Source organism: Excalfactoria chinensis, chromosome 2, assembly GCF_039878825.1.
Source record: "Excalfactoria chinensis isolate bCotChi1 chromosome 2, bCotChi1.hap2, whole genome shotgun sequence".
Lineage (NCBI taxonomy): Eukaryota > Metazoa > Chordata > Aves > Galliformes > Phasianidae > Excalfactoria > Excalfactoria chinensis.
Window position 1 is genome coordinate 121,038,443 of NC_092826.1, and position 17,720 is coordinate 121,056,162.

At 37.2% G+C, this 17,720-nt stretch overlaps 1 protein-coding gene across 5 annotated transcripts in view; it reads right to left on the reverse strand.

Moving 5' to 3' along the window:
- The window catches only part of CDK14 (cyclin dependent kinase 14), a 296,113-nt gene that overhangs the window by 207,595 nt on the left and 70,798 nt on the right, over positions 1-17,720 (reverse strand). For all 5 annotated transcript variants that reach the window (XM_072328324.1, XM_072328329.1, XM_072328328.1 and 2 more), the window contains 2 exons: positions 15,685-15,930; positions 4,118-4,212 (listed from right to left, as the gene is read on the reverse strand). In XM_072328324.1, the coding sequence (XP_072184425.1) occupies positions 4,118-4,212; positions 15,685-15,930 (341 nt within the window). The remainder of the gene's footprint in view (positions 1-4,117; positions 4,213-15,684; positions 15,931-17,720) is intronic.

The following is a 17,720-nucleotide window of genomic DNA, read 5'->3' on the forward strand; positions in this document are numbered from 1 at the left end:
TAGAGATTGATGAGATCCCCCTGAGCCTCATCTTCCCCATACTAACCAATCTCAGCTATCAAAGCATTTTCCCATAAGAGAGGTGCTCCAAACATTTCAATATCTTCAGGGCCCTTCTCTGGACTCTCTTCAGTAGTTCCATATGTTTCTTCTTCTAGTAAGCCAGTACACTCTTAAGGAATATTTTGGGTTAAACCAAGGGCAAGAGCCACCTCCTTTTGCCTGCATGCAACACTCCTCCTAATGTAGCCCAGGGCACGATTAGTAAAAGGACACCTTGATGAAGTCTTCAAAGTATCAAAAGCCATCTAGCAGCGTCAATTTCCATGTCAATAATGTTCAGCAAGGGATGTGCTTGGAAATGTAAGAATCACTGCATTCAAAAATTATTTTACAAAAAATCATCATGTGTCCTAGTTATCTTCTCTGCCTGGGCCTGTTCAGTAGCTGCTGCAGGGAAAGGAATGATGACAAATAGTTGCCTATGACTTCCCCAGCTACAACTTTTTGAGTCATTGATTCAAGCTTTAGGCTTGAAACTGCAACAATATGGGTGAAAACCCAAACATTACTTTTTTCCAGTATTTTACTATAAAATATCTTACTGAAAGATGCACAAATTTCACCCCAACAAACCCTGCCCTCAGTGTGCTCATGAGATTATCGTAATCAGGGTAAAAAAAAAAAAAAAGGAGTTTGGGGTTGAACCTAAATGACCTACAGTATTGAAACACACTGCAAATTCCCAAGGCCATCAGAAATGCGGGGGAAAGGAAACTGAAGACAGAAAACCATGTAATTTTTTCTTAATGTTATTGTTTTTAGTTATTTGTAACCATGGAAGTTAGAGACAAGCAGTTTAAGATGCTGAAGAAAGGGTAGAATGACCACAACTACTACACAGTGCTCTTCTTAAAAATCTTCCTCAGTTTGCAGTTGTCATGCATAAACATTACTAATCTTAAAGATGTCTAACACCCAAATCTGGGGCTGTGCCTAGTTGCTCCCAGCTTTCTAACATCTATTTTCTCTTACTTTTTCTTCATGGTTACAGATAAACTTGAACCTGGATTCTCAAAGCTGAACACATGAACAAAGAATAGAAATTATCTGAGAGCAGTTGTTTAGAAAAAAAAATATTCCTGGACATGTTAAAAATCTCTTGGTAGAATCTGAAACCAAATTATCCTTGTTCTGGAACTCAGTACACAATAATATATCTGTAGTAATAGGACAATATCCTTTCCCTCTTCTTTTCAGCCAGCTGATGACTTCACTTGAACTTTGGTAATGAAAACCATCAAGAGCTGCTTTATGCAAAGTATCAGTGATCAGCAGTAACACAAGCTGGTTCTGGGAGACATTCTCAGTGATTTGCATGAGAGTATCAAATACAGAAACATGATAAGTTGATGAGAAAGCTAGCAGTCGTTTTTATAATGGGGAAAAAATTGATTTTGAAATGAAACGGATTTTCTTTCTCTCCTGCCTCAGTTCAATGTAATGTAAACAGAGGTTTTTCTTCCAGACATTCAAGAAGACCATAAACTGAAAGACACTTTTCATTTAATGGAATAAACTCGAATTAGGAGTTGCACACACTTCTATGCAACTATATTGAGTAACCTATAAAACACAAATTTACTCTGATCATGGATCATTATGCAACATTTTCAAGCAGCTGAATATTGAAGTCAAATATAAACAAAATAGGAAGTGGTTTTGGAAAACTCAAAATTATAGCATAGTACTCTTTATTAAGCTGGTAATAATAACATGGAAGAGCTCATAATGGAAAATGAGATTCATTCACAATAAGTGAATAAGTGAAATGAATCACATTACTATTAACAAATATTAAGATGATCAAAACTGCCCAAGCAGTTAGATGAAAATGTCTACGCTATAGACAAGTAAATACATAATAAGACTGATACAAATATGAACTCACTTTGCACTCTTCCAGATGTAGTGAGGCCAATTTGTTCTCAAAATACTTGCTAAGCATCACTATAAAGCAAACTTTGATATTTATCTACAGCTTTCCAAATGTTAATAAGATAGAATCTACATACAGCACTTCATGTGGTGACAATTTTTTTTTAAGTAGATATACTGTTAAATTCTCAAAATGGCATTGTCCATTGGTTTGTAGATGTCATTCCTACAGCTAATAAACTTTCCCTCAATTTCTATTACCTTAATGTCTTTGTATCTCATGAATTTTATTTATAAGACAAATGAAAACAAAAACAGAACAAAACAGAAGGAAAAAAAAAACCCACAACTTGATGCATGTGCCGGGTGATAAATACTAAGCACAAGAATTCTGAGTGCAAAGCGTCATTCAAAGCAGTTCTATCTTATCTTAAATTCTACAGTTTAAACTACAGTTAAGGACACATGCCCAAAATATTTTGGCAAAAGGAAAAAGTCAAGCATTAGAGTTCACTGAAAATCAAGGATTCTTAAACATTTCAACTTTCTGTGCACATATTACCAGCTTCCCCATATAAGCTGTGTATCTGTGTGCTGCAGAGTGCCATGAGGGTTTAATCCTTCAGTAGTCAAACCTTATACCAGGTACTAGGAAAAATCTCCTGTATCATTACATACAATGCTATAAGCAGTCAATCTGCCAGAAAGTAGCACTACGAGGCTCTAATGGGACAGCAGGAGCCAGAGCTGGCCTGATCATGTACCCCTGCCCATTTGTTGATCCCTCAACTTCTCATGGGGACTGAAGTGGTAACAGAGCTTCAGTCCACATCTCCTTTTGAAAGAGCAGATAGACCTATAGTGTTTCCCCTGTTCTTAAGGAGTTGCCTCTTGCTGTTATGAAGTAATTCAACTGTTTCTTCTGGAAATAGAAGGTCTGCATTGGAGGTGCTGAATCAAGATAGTGCTGTGTAATATGGGAGCTGTTCAATCCTTGAAGCAGAAACTAAGTCAGCATGTAGAGGAATATTACCTCAGGATTAGGAAGGCACCAACATATTTACTGCAAACACATTCTTATCCAATCTCTAGTTACCCGCATTTTCAAAACAAATTTAAAAGCCTTAGCAAAAGATGTTATGAAGCAGCAGAATAAAGTTATGTATAATTATTATAATTCACACCACTTATTTAGAGCTTTCTATTTAAAGTGGAGAATGAAAAACACCCAATAATATCAATTTATTATTCAGCTACCATTAAAAACATTGAAGTATTTCTTACAGATCTGCAGTCAGCTCCATTAAAACAAATATAAGGTATTTCCAACCAATCTATGTTTCATAACACACACACAAATCACCACTGAATGAAATAGCTTGAGGGAAGTGCTTTGCTTTGCTTTTAACTTTTGGTCAATTGCAGTGATTGACAGGACATCCAGTAACCCCATTTCCTTAGCTCAATCTTATTGAAAGTCAAAGCATATCAGATATCTATCACCAGATACATGCTGTGATTTTACAAAAGGATCTTAGTGATAAGGCACAAGCTGAAATCTATACATTCTTCTCCAATTATGTAGACCTCAGTAAAAAGATTACTTATGCATTATGTCTGGAATTTATAGTGACATGTAACTGAACCCTTAGCAATGTAAAATAACTGCATTTTCTTGAAGAAAGCTGACTCTGAAATACAACACATGCATTGGTACAGCAGAAGTCTAAATACTTCTTTTACATTTACAACTTGGAACATGCATTATTTGCTCTTGGTATTTTATTCACGCATTTTAGAAAGCCAAACAAAATAAATACATTCAGCATTGCTCTCAGGACATCAGAAAAAAAACTACTTGATAGGATACTGTGCTTTTATCCATGAAAATTAAATATACTTTTTAACTTGGTGAGTATATTGAGAAAGTAGTGCAACAATAAAGTATAAAGAAAACATTAGATTTCGAGATGGAATATCATCTTGTTCTGACATGAAGTAATGTTACCTCTGCAGTCTCATTGCTTTCACTAGAGAACACAGAAATCAGTAGCCATCTGCATTTATTCATAGGGTTCTCTAGCAAGTGCAGCAACACCAGCTACTTTCTGCTTGTTTATTGAAATGAAATGCCAAAATGATAATAGTAATAATAAGGAACAAAGAAACCACGACTTACTTGCTTTTCCCTTTGTACACTGTGGCATAGGACCCTTCCCCTAGCTTTTCCAGCTTTTCATATGAGTCTGCTTTTCCAAACTTGGGACTTGTAGGCTAAACAAGACCAAAAAAATAAATAAATTATGACTTGTCAGCATCTGTTGCAACCAAAACTTAAACTGCTTTGATTCAGCCTTTAGAAATCAAATACCTTTATGAAACCTCATACACCTACATGTTTTTAGCAGCCAACAATAAAAAAGTTAGTAGCAGAACTAATAAACTGACAAAACAGGCTACTCCAGCAAACACCGTGACATCATTAAACACTCCAGATGGTAGTTGCACATATCAACCATATATTTACATCTCCAGAACTATCAAAAGGATTTTGTTCACAATCAAAGGGACACTTCACTTTCATTTTTCACATACACCACTTCATACAGCGAAAAGTATCACTAGCAACTAAACCAGCTTATCTTTGTTAAGAGATCTAAGCGACAGCTTCAATCTGCTCTAAAACATTGGATTACACAAGCTTCTTAAGTAATTTATGTGAATAAATATATCCACATGAAAGCACTGTAAGTAGCCAGTGCCCTTTGCACATCAACTGTTGTTCATATCATCAAAATACTACAGGAAACCACTTTTAAAAAAAATATCTCATTTCTGAATTAAGTTTATCATCTTCAGCCTGTGGATTCATCTTCAGCTAGTAGTTATAATGGTATGCATGAGCAGCACAGTTGAACAAAATCCTGTAGTCTTCACACCTGCAGCCTAAGTGTGGGGCTGAAAACAGGAGCAAGCAAAACACGGCCTCCTGCTACTGCTTCTGACAGCTCAGCCCACGTCTCTGCCGAGCAGCCCTGCTGCCATTCCTCCCAAAGAGCACCACAAAGCTGCAGAAACAGAAACTCCTCAGACACGAAAATGATTCATTTGGAAAGCTGATGTTAAAAAATTAAGAAAGAGGACATGTGTTACGAGGAACTGGATTGCATAAAATCATGTTTCCAGATTTTTAATCTGTGAAATAACGTTGTTCCAAATGATGCCATACAGCATCTACTTTTCTGAAATCTGTCAAATAAAGACCTGGTCTATAACTAGACATGGCAGACACTGGAATAATTTATATCTTCAATAATAAATAATGTTTTTAGTATGTGGGTTGATACAGGTATTTTGTTTCTATACCTGCACATCTATTTTAAAATTGGTATGTTAAGAAACACAGGTATGTAGAAAAGAAACATCATAGTATACAATAGAACATTTCTTAATTCACCTCAAAGTACTCACGTGAGTACTTTAAACTCAGTTGAAAGGCCACTTTTACTGCAAATTAGTCCTAACTTTTACAAACTGAAGTAATTTGAAGCAGTTTAATATAAGCATTTTAGTGCACAGCATATGATAAAGTCCCTGGAAAACATTTGAGTCTTTTGAAGCATACCCTATTTTCCCAACCATCCACATATTCCATTTCCTAAACAACAAGTGATTTTTATGTCTTCTTGGACCATTTTATGTCTCCTTGGACCAGAGGTACACAGCAAGAAACTGGTTTGCAACTGCCACCATCACTGACAGGTATTATAGACTGCAATGTTTGTCTGTCCTGTACTTACACCAGCCATGTTGGTGACTGTCTCCATAGCACAAGGAAATTGAGTGTGTGGAGCTGGGAGACTCTAAGCTACTGTAGATAATATGAATTCACATTTGGGATCTTCCATCTAATTTACAAAATACTCAAGTTTCAGCATTTTGGAAGGAAACAATCATTGTAGTGCAGAACACAGCTTTGCCTAAATTCTTTTATAGCCACAGCTGAAAGTTTTAAATCAACTGAGCCTAAAACCTGCTGCTATTTAAACAGACAAGAGCATCCCAGGTAAGATGACATGGGACCTCATATGCCTTATTTACACCTAATTAACCATGAACCAGAAAATACAAAAATTCCCTTACCTTGGCTGCTCTAAATATTTCCCAAGCCATAATTCTGTCACTTTGACACATATACACATTTTCTGGGACTAAGACCCCAGCTTTCTATTGAATTATATCAGGATATATATATATATAATATATATATAAATACACACGCATGTATGTATGTTTGTAAAATTGTCTTGTCATCTCTCTCCAATACACAGAACAATCTACTATTTTGCTATCCAAGTCCTAAAAATGAATAACTGATGAAAATATGTCACATGGGAACTCTCTGATCTTTTTCCACTTGCATTATTGGGACCACTTCATTACAGATAAGAGAGTAGTATGGCTGGCTCCCAGATCAGTGCTTAAAAAGGCATTCTGCTTGGTTAGGAATGCAAGGTTTGTTTTGTTTTGTTTTTTAATTGCATTTGTATTACAGATGTCACTAATAGAGGTGACTAAAACATTTATTCAAGTAGCTTTCTCATTTAATTATCTAATTATGGACTAAAGTAACATTGCAAAACTATAGACAAAAATGTTGAGGTATTTAAGCATCTTTTGTATAATAAAAAGTGATAAGAAATTATTTTTCCCATTGCAGACTGCAGTGGACACACAGTGAGTAGCATTGTTTGGAGTTCCAATGCTGCTTGAGTTAACAGTAAATAGTACATATTGCCAGTTTCCTCATATAGCAGGGGAAAAAAAAGGATACAGTTTATACACATGTTTCACATTCACTCTTATTTTCACACTGTGATTTACTTTAATTTTATACCTCTGGAAGCCATAATGTAAAAGGCCATAACAACTTGTAATGCCTTAAGATCTTGATAGGAAACAGGGTGCCCTTAATCCATTACCACTCAGTAAATCAACAGCAGTAATTACTCTTACAACCTCAGGCACATTTCCCCATGTTCCAGCTGCCAGCAGCACTGCCCTAGCATTGTGTCTCTTACCTCATTCTTCCCCTCAGAGCTGCTGCATCCTCACCAAGAACCAAGATAAGCAGATAAGAGCTTGCACTGGCAGGACCAGCTAATGCTCACTGACAAAAAGAGGAGCTGGTTGGTTGATCTGCCCTCACCAGGCAGCTCAAATCCCTCATCCAGTGCCTGCCCAGCTAAGAATAGACCAGAATCAAGGTGAAGCACAACCTTTTAGCCACTGTTGATCCTACATGCGGTAAACCATTGTGGATCTCCTTGTCTCCCCAGGTGGCCACACTCCAGCAGTGGAGCTCAGCCCTCTTCTCCACAGCCATAATATGGATTGGGTTGGAAGAGACCATAAAAATAATCTAACTCCAAACTCATGCCACGGACAGGTCTGCCTCCCATCTGATGAAGCTCCCCAGGGCCCCATCCAACCCAGCCTTGAAGGCCTACAGAAATGGGGCATCCACTGCTCCTCTGGGCAGTACTGCCAATGCTTCACAACCCTCTGAGTAAAAATGTTCCCCCTAACATTTAACCTAAATCTCCCCTTTTTACTTTAAAAATATTCACCTTTTTCATTCACTGTCAGTCTTCCCTTAAGTACTGGAAGGCCGTAATGATGTCTCCCCAAAACCTATTCTCCAGTTCAAACAAGTCCATCTCTCTCAGCCCGACTTCATAGAAGAGGTGCTCCAGCACAATGATCATCTTTGCGGCCCTCCTCTGGACCACCTCAACAGCTTCAGCTAGGAGTACAGAGAGGGATGCTCACGTACTCCATACTTGCGCATTACTAGATCTTCATTATTTCTTCTTGTATTTGTAACTTTAAAAGACTGGGAATGTTTGAAGGAATGTAGAAAATTACTTCAGCGGATTTAAAATAAATAAATAAATAAATCTGCAGTTGCTTTAGATACTCTGAATTATACTATATTCCCATATTCAGTATCAAAACATGATGAAATTTTGAAGAAGTGGAAGAGTTTGCAAACTAATTTGCAAGACATTTTTTAATGAACCATCAAGGCAGATCTGACACAGCACGTGCAACTACTTTGGAAAATTACTGTTTTACAGAATTACCATTTCCCCAATATTTTTTTTTTTTTAAATGAAGTCCCATACATTAATTCAAAGCACAATTACCATTGCTTGCATTTGCTTAGTTCAGACATTCCTTACCCAGATTTCTAGATTATAAAGCCAAGTCAAACTCACATAATCAAAAAGATGAAATTTTCCAAAACTTACATTTGATTTCAAAGAGATATAAAGTACTACAGAATTGATTGAATCTGAAATTCTGTGTAATTGCTAAACACTATAACAATTTCCAACTGTTCTATGCTTGCACTTTCTTTCATGTGATTATTTTTCCAGACTCGTAGCCTTGAATTTCATTATTCAGGTTTCTTGATATTTAACTTTCTCAGCCATTTTCATTTCTGTTAAAAAATACATCTTGTTACTGCAAGATAACAGAACAGACTTTTTAATGGCAGTATTACAATCCTGCATACAAATTCACTTTTAAATATAATCCTCTCTTTGTTTTTTCTTTGTTTCCAGCACTTAATTTCCCCCAGTAAAATATACTGGAATACATATTCACAGAGATGTGCATTTGTTGAGTCAAAGGAGTTCCACATTCTGCTCAGGACATGGTTGACTGAAACATGCATAGCAAGCGAGATGCATCCAGAGCACACCAAGTTTGTAGTGCTTGCATCAGCCACTGACACGTTGCACAAGAAGTCTCCCTACAGTTTAGAAAACTACTGCAATCCTCTGATTTGACCCAGACAAGGATTTCTCAATGGAAAAGAGTATTAATTTCAGCTGAATGCACATATTTTGATAAATGTTTGTACTGAGCTACTTCTTGAAGCTCAACTACTTCTGTCACTATTCAATTTATGTTTCCTTTTTTTAATTATTATTACATTTTTTTTTCTTATTATTCCTCTTCCCTTTCTTGCTCTACAGAACACCTATGAAACATGACTGCTGAGCACACTTTGTTCTTTGTCTGAAAACCAGTAGTTTAATGCATGTGTAAACTGTACAGATGACTGTAGATAATTCAAGCCTTCAAATTCTTCTATGAATTCTTTTATCATAATTTCTTTGATACAAGCTAAAGACCGATCTTTTCCAAAGTTCAGTGTCAGAATTTTGTACTTGCTAAAATAAATAAATAAACAAATGATAGGCAAGTCACTGAAATGAGAATATTCACACCAGGGAGTAATCATCCAGGGAATTCAGATGAGATACTATGACAGAAGAAAGTCAAGGTGCTTGAGCCTTTGAAGAACTGCAAATAGAACCGAGTCTCCATGGAGGCCAGCACAGATTGCAGTGGATTGTATTATTCCCTGAGGACAGAAGCACAGAGAGGTGCACTTTTTTCCCTTCAGGAACCTCATTGTTTGCCTTTATGCTTTGCTTTCCTTGAAAACAGTTGTCATTAATCTACTTTTCTTATTATTAGCCCGCAGTTTTCCCAGTGCAAGGTTAGGCTCATAGCACCATGGAATGCTGGGAGAGGGCACTTTTGTTGGACGGGTTTCAGCAACCAAGATTAGATTTTTCTCTTTGGCTAATTAAATAAAGATCATAGTAACAAAGATAGAAAGAGTATGCCAAAATGCTGAACACAGAAATAGAAGAAGCTATTTCAAACTGACGTGAGTGCATTAAAAATAACACAGAGAGAAAAAGAAACAAGGGGAAAGTCTTTTCTGACCAGGTCACTTCAAATAAGCATTACACTGATACAGACTATAGAAGGGATAACGGTTATTCCAAGATCTTGAAGGATGAGTCCTCACACTACATTCTCATGCGAACACCACCTCTCTCAGAGGTTTCCAAAATGTATGTAGTAAAGAAAGCTTTAATGGAAAATTACATTGAAAATCACCTGACTATTCTTACACAAGCTGTGTGGGTTATGTTCTCATGCATTTTTCATAACTATAAAACAGCTTGTGAATGTCACACTTAACTGTCACACTCCTGTGCTTAAGTTTTAAATAGATTCTTTTTTTTTTTTTTTTTTTTTTTTTTAAACTGTGGGATATTAAACTTCAATATAAAGCCATCCTCAAGGGAAAAATATTATGTTCACAGTACCTCTATAAATTATTTAAAATCAAAACTAAAGATCTGTTCTGTTTTATGACTCAAAAGAAAGAAATTTATTGCTAGAATAACCCAAAAGTGAAAGGTAGGCCAAAAGGCCTGGGATTAAAGTGCAAAAACTGAAGCTTGCTTTTAAAACGTTTCATATTTTATCTCCTTTGTTGCAATGGTAAAAAAATCATTCTACAAAACCTTACGCACATTTCACAGTAAGGAGATCCCTTACAGTTTTACCCTACAGGTCAATATAATCCAATTTTTTTCTTTCATTTTTAAACCTTTCAGGGCTGGACTGTTGTCTAGGGCCATATTCAAGGGATACAAACTGAGCACCCCTGGGAGCTCTCCCACTGCCTGATCTGTTCCCTGTATCTTCCCACCCCCGTGACATGCAGTTGTAAACGAGCAATCTATGCTACCACAGAGCTCTGCAGAAGGGCTGGGTGCCATTTGTAAAGATGTTTGCTTGTTCCCCAGGCTATTAAAGCACAGGAGCTGGACCAACTGCCACATTTTATTTGCTTTATCAGATAAAGCATATCCCCCAGGTTAAGATTCTTAAAGCTTCCCTCTTGCCTGAAAAGAAAAAGCAACACTCTGCACTGAACTGTGAACTTATCCTACCTCAATTAAAAGTATTATCCAAGAAGGATACAGCTACCCTTGTTTTGCTTCCTAAAAATAGTGACAGTTCCATTTACCTGAACAGGAACACAGGTGAGAACAGCACACAAAATCTTTAGGCAGACAAAACAATCCTTCTCTTTTAGACAAAATTCTAAATTTAACTTTCAAGTTAGGCTTTTTATGCAACTGATTTGAAAGGAGTTAATAAGATCGGTTCATATTTTTCACTTGCATTTCTTTGGAGGAAAGTTGCAACTGGACTGAAAATCAATAGAAGTTACAGTAACAGAGTAGGCACTGCTTTTATAAAAATAGTGCAGGCTAAATGCAGTAAGATTAATTAGTTTATCCAACTAATTTTTATCCAGTTTTTTTATATTTATGTAAATACATTTCTATACATTCAGATGTATGAAAAAATAATATTTCACCACATTTAGTTTTAATCCTACTTAAACTATACTTAACTTAGCCCGACATTTGAATTCATTGCCCATGGATCCTAAGTGATCCAAAGAACAAACCAATGTGTAATACCAGCATGGAACTAAATCTTGACTGGACTGGTTAGTTTATAAAACCTTCAGTACTCTATTTATATACTGTGCAAAGTACTATTGTAGTATATAAAGTATGGATACTGAATAAAATGAAACTTTACCTTGGAGAACAATAAATATGACTGCATGCCCAAAGAGCAAGCGTCTCAAACATAACTTTCAGGGAATTAGTCAAAGCATCTTCCAAAGCAAGAGTTATTTTGGGAAGAGGCACATATGTTTGGTTTCAAGTTGTGTTGTTCTTTTTTTCCTATTGTCTAGCTTATTTCATAGCTTTACTCTTTCATCTAATAGCAAGCACAGAAAAACAAGTTTCTTATCATGGTACGCAAAGTCTCAACGTAATGATTTGTAAGCAGATACTCATCTTTTCCATATGCGAACAGACATATATATATTACTTGCGGATTGTGTAGCACTGGATCAGAGCAGAGATCTGCCCAGCCATGTTGTGTTCTACCCTCAGTAGCTGACAGATGACCCACAGGTAGGCTAATATCTATTTTATACCCTCCAAAGAGAAGAATAACCGTTATTTCTGATGTGTTATAAAGCATGTTTGTTCTGTTGTAGTGTTCATTCCATAATTGCATTTCATTACAATCAGTTTAAAGACTTGGGATATTGCACTCAAATGTGGTTTGTTTTTTTTTTTATATTCAAAAGGGCGGGGGAATGCAATGCAATGTCATTGTTTTGCATAAAGAGAATGTAAACGTCAGGTGAAAGGACTTCTGTTGTTCTTATAAGACAAACTGATTTTTACATTTAACATGCTAGCTTCTTACTGTGCTAATTATACTGCTACTGCACTAATTAACAACATGGAATTTCCACAGGGTTGCAAGGAGTTGTGACATTAAGTGTAGAAAATTACTTTATGCTAAAGAGCAATAGTTTATTTTCCAAGTGACAATCTGGGTAGGAACATTGAGTTCCAGATTTCACAAACTTCCACGTTCCATCCTTCTCATCCCAGCATTTAGAAGGTACAGAAAATACGAAATAGATCACATTCTATCTACTGAGTATTAGTCGTTGATTTTCACCAAGCATTGATGCTGATAACTGACAGGGAGTTGCATTATAAAAAAGGGTTTTGATTGAGAAATGTTAGTTTTGAGACCAATTAGGAACTTCCAGCAGACTGGAAAGAGGCACAGATTAACACAGAGCCTGCAAGCCTCAACCTTTTGGAAGACATTGATTCTTCACCTGATTGCTACAGAGGACTTAAATAATGAAAGGGAAGAAACTAAAAAGAAGCTTTTTTTTCTAAAACAGCCTCTAGTAATCAAGTACAGCAAGTGAAAACTGAAAGCAGTATACTTGTATCAGAGTACCTTCAAAAATAGTTTATATGAAACAGTCAAAACTGCATCACAACTACACAGCTATATCCAGTGCAACCCGAAGGGCACAGCGTGCTCAAGATTATTTACAGAAATTGGAATGTCAGTTCAGAATGGCATTGTCCACACAGCTTAAGAATTTCCGGAGAAGCAACTTATTGAATTATAAGGGAGAATATGGAGCAGCTCTCAGACAAGAAAGAAAATGTAGTAATTTGAAAAGGAAGTAGCAAGGGAATCTGCTACACAGCACCCAGGGAAGGAAAAAAAGGAAAAAAGAGCCTTGGTCAATTCAACTGTAGTTCGAAACAAGAGAATGACAAATCCCTGAAACTAACTATACAGGCATCTGTTCAATGAAATGTGCAACAGAACATCTTGTGCTTGAGGCAATGCAGCTCTGGGGAAGGGAATGGCTTGATCGCATCCTTGCCTTGGATGTTTGCATTTCAGGTCTGCCGGTCAGGACCAAGTGTGAACTATCAACAGAGTGGTAATACTGACTTTTGCTGTGAACTAATATTCTTCTTTCTTCACTGACTGGAATACCCTCATTATTCCACAAACTATTCCCTGCCAGGTGCACTTCTGAGCACCCTGTTTGAGGAAGAGTTAAAAAATGACTAACAATGCTTGGGAGCAGAAGGAGGGAGTTCACCAAAAAGAGCTATAAAAATCACAGAGAATTACAGGAAGTTAAGAAATCAGAATTGTTCTTCAGGAAATTCCTATGTATCCACTTTAAAACATGAGATATCCCCAGTAAATGCATGCAACTCAGCCTATGAGAAGATCAGTGAGTGGTGTGTATGTCAGGGGCTTTAATATCACATACGTGAGAAACTATGGGGATTACAGGACAGTGAATGGGCACAGGAGAGCACCGGCCCTTTGGAAAAGGAGAACAAGATGCTAATAACACATTTGCCAAATAAGTCTGCTTCCAAACTCTGGAAGCAAAGCAACTAAAAACCCCTTAATTTAAATATAAAGAAGGTGTGTAAAATATCAACTGAAATTAGTAAAAATTTCTATGAGGAATGAGACAGAACTGTGGAGATATGGAATAAGCTAAGACCACAACAAAACACGAGGAATATTTAGAAAAAAAAACACTGACATTGATAAATGCTTTGCCAAACAACAGTCAGGCATCATTCACAAGTAAGCAAGGTGGAAACTGTAAGTGTAGAAATTTCTCATCTTCCAAAAAGTTTTATTTTAAGAAACGTTAGCAAGAAATAAACAGCTGAGTTCTGACCAACAGAAAGGAACGGGATGCTGAATATGAAGGGCTTGTAGTGCTTATGCAAAACTATCTCCAAAACAATCCAAGAAAAATAAAAGCTCCATCCTTTCTTACTGGCTATAGCAGCTTTATGGTAAGAACTCCTTGTTATGGGCTGCTGTGGGACATGCCTCAGCTATATAACACTGTGTAATACTGAAAAATCAAATTTCTTTTTGCAACAGATGGTTACGTTTTAAAAGGTAACCTTTTCTCCAAAGGGCAGTCCCCTAGAGGCATGACATCTTATCCATTAAATTCCCATGGGTTAAGAAAAGCTCATCTGCTGAAAATGAATCTCTGTCACTTCTCCTTAAGAGTCTGACAGAATTCAAACTTCTGCACAGAGGACAGAAGATATCCAGATGATAGAGCAAAATTAAAGAAAAAACAGAAAAGAAAAGAAAAAAAGAAAGAAGAAGAATCAACCTTTAAAATTACTTCATGCCAATGAAGATTTGCAGCATTACACACATTCTGCTGAGATCTGTACTCTTCATCTCAAAGGTCACGTTCTTATGATCTTTTTTACTTGCAGAAGCATAACAGAGATAGTTTTTCAATAATTTTGAAGGTCTTGGGGGGAAAATATGTCTGGGTATTATTCATGGAAGATGTGACATTTTATTTATCTGGTTTCTTTCAAAGTACTTGAGAATAAAAACAACAGTGATGATGTATGGCCAACGCCTTCTCAGTTGTTTTCTCTCTCACACACACAGACACAGTTTCTGACAAGGAATAAATGCTAGTTTTACTACTTGATTTTAAAAAGAGGATTTTAAAATGTAAATAAAATCTGTCAAATATGACTTGTTTCTCAAATTACTTGGAAACAAAAATCTAAAAGTCAAAACGCAATACATGTGGTTTCCTACACAGCATGGGAAAGAATTTGTCCATAACAATAAGTAATCTTCTACAAAATCTGCAACATAAGCATCAAGGCGGCTGTAATGCCATACCAGGATCAGGAGAAAAATGCTTAGAAATTCCTTAACATGCATAGCTGATACAGAATCACAGAACATCTGGAGCTGGAAGGAACCCACAAGGATCACCGAGTCTAACACATGGTTCCATACAGCACCACCCAAAATCAAACCCTATGACTGAAAGCACTGTCAAAACTCCCCTTGAGCTCTGGCACTTGGGGCTGTGACCCCGAGGAGCCTTTTCTGTGCCCAGTCAACCTCTGCTGCAGACCCTTTCACTGACCCTCAGATGCCCCTCCGCTGACATAGCTCCATGCCATTCCCTCAGGCCCTGTAGAGGTCACAGAGGGCAGAGCTCAGCACTATGAGGAGCTGCAGCTGCCATGAGGCCTCAGCCTCCTCAGCTCTGAGCTGAGCAAACCCAGGGACTGCAGCTGCTCCCTACACACCTTGCTTTTTAGACCTTTCCTCTACCTTTGTAGCAGCCCTCCTTTGGAGGCTAATAGCATCCTTCTTATTGTAGTACTCAAAACTGCACACAGTGCTCAAGGAGAAAGGAATCTCACAACATGTTATCTTTCAAGATTTCTTTCTTTTTCTTTTTCTTTTTTTTTTTTTTTTTAATACATATATTTAAAATGAAACATTAGAATTTGCATTGTAAACATTTTAGTAGCAACCACAAGCCTCTGCTTTGTTTCTACGTTTCTTCTTAAGGAAGATTCAATGTTACTTACTCCACCCCATGTACAGACATCAGTATGGGAAACTTACAGAACTAGGGCTGGAATGCCGTCGGACTTTGGGTGATTCTTTCCCTGTAGATGAAGTTTTGAAGTTAATGCAAGCGTTGTTCTCTGAATGAACCCTCTTCACTTGATTAGTTGGCTTCTCAAAGGGATCGAAGCTACTCTGCGTCCTCTGGACCCTGACTTTCTTATCCTCAGGAATTGTATCCAGAGGTTTGATCACTGAATCCATTCCCTGGCAGTTCCGTGTAGACATCTTTGTGACACATATCTGAAAGGAATAAAACAGCATTCATTGATTTTAACAGGCTGAGTCTGTATCGATCCATGTATCAGACAGCATCGAAAAAGGCCCCGGCATTCATAGGCATTCACTTTCTATTGAAATATTGAAATCACATATACATTTTACACAGGGAACATAAACTAACAGTAATAACAACAAATACATGTTTGTATAGTGTACTAAAAGATCCTGAAGAAGATAAAACAAAAGAGAAACATACATAACACTCATATCTGTGTGCTTTCTCATACAAGCTGTTCTTAGCAACAATGACATTGCACTTTTTTCTTCAATCCAGCTGCTGATATCTGCGAGCAGTATTGATTTCCATTTGTTTAAAATTGGATGTGCCTAAGCTTAAATAAATGATGGCAGTTTGGGTGTGTACCTTGGTTCTGACCTGCCAGAGATCCAATCCCAGTATATTACTGTATTTTTAAATAATGCTTACACAGTGTTATTATTATTATCACCATATGTCTTAGAAAATGAAATCAGTAAATCAGTTCCCAGGCACTGAGATATGCAACCGCAGCTTAATGCTGCACTAAAGCACAGAACTTCCATTCTCCCTTTCAGGGAAGCATGATGCTGCCCAGCCCTACAGATGGGAGCTCACTTCCTGAGCCACCCAGGCAGGTTACAGCTCGATCAACAGAACTCATTGAACAGAGCAGCCAGCTTAAGACACGTAAAACTACACAACTGGAGTATCTTATGCATTTTTTGCATTCCAATTTATAAGATATTTCTTAATGTCTTATAAGACATTAGACAGAGCTGGGGGGGCGGCGGGGGGGGATAGTGCTTGAGTCTTCTTCTTCTTCATGTAACCATAAAAGATTCAACTCTCAGTTAGGAAAAAGCACAAACACTTTTTGCTTTTAGGCTACAGGGAAACGCTATGAAGAGTGATGCAGGCTAGTCATCAGTCAGCCATTTCTCAACCTACCTCACTGTCCACTCTTCTATCCCATTTGATTGTTCTTTGCAACTTCCCTTGAGGAATTTGGTTCCTTGAAACTCAACTCATTACAACTGATTATAGAAATACTATGTGGCTATTCCTTGTGTTTGAGGTTTTGTAATTTAGGTGAGTCACTGTAAAAGCAGATCAGAAATTTCTTTTGTACTTTAAAAACTAAAGTTCGCTTCTCATACAGTGTCATCTGGCCAAGCTGCCATCCACAGCTGAGCTCCAGCTAGGGCCATTATGGGCATTACAATCCACCTTCATCAGGGTGCACATTTCTTCTTATTAACATGGATTCTCCAAGACTAAAACTAAACCAACTTTTAACTGAGAAAATGAACATCCTCTCTTCATTCCAAATGCTAATAGTCTCCCAGGTCAAAATTAAAGCAATTATGTAATTTTGTTCTATTACTTCAGAGAGAAAAGATAAAGAGCTGCTGCACAAAGAATTTTTAATTAGCCTTCTTGTAAAACTAATTGGTTTCTTTTGTCCCCTAAAACAATGACCATGTACAGGCACACACCCACTTACTTCCCACTGTCCCCTCTTGATTTGCCATCCTACCATGCTTGTTTCCAACAAAGATGTTTTCAGATCATTAAGTGTTTCTTAGCCTCTGAAATCCTATGAACTAGCAGTAATAGTTTGTAATTAGATACTGAAGGGGAATGTTTTCACCTTCAGGTTATTCCATTGAGTCAGGAGTGGGACAAAAGTTCCTGCAATCACCCATTAAGAGCCAGCCTTGGACCTGCAACCAGCTGGAGCAAGCCACACACCAGCCAGTCCCCAGCACAG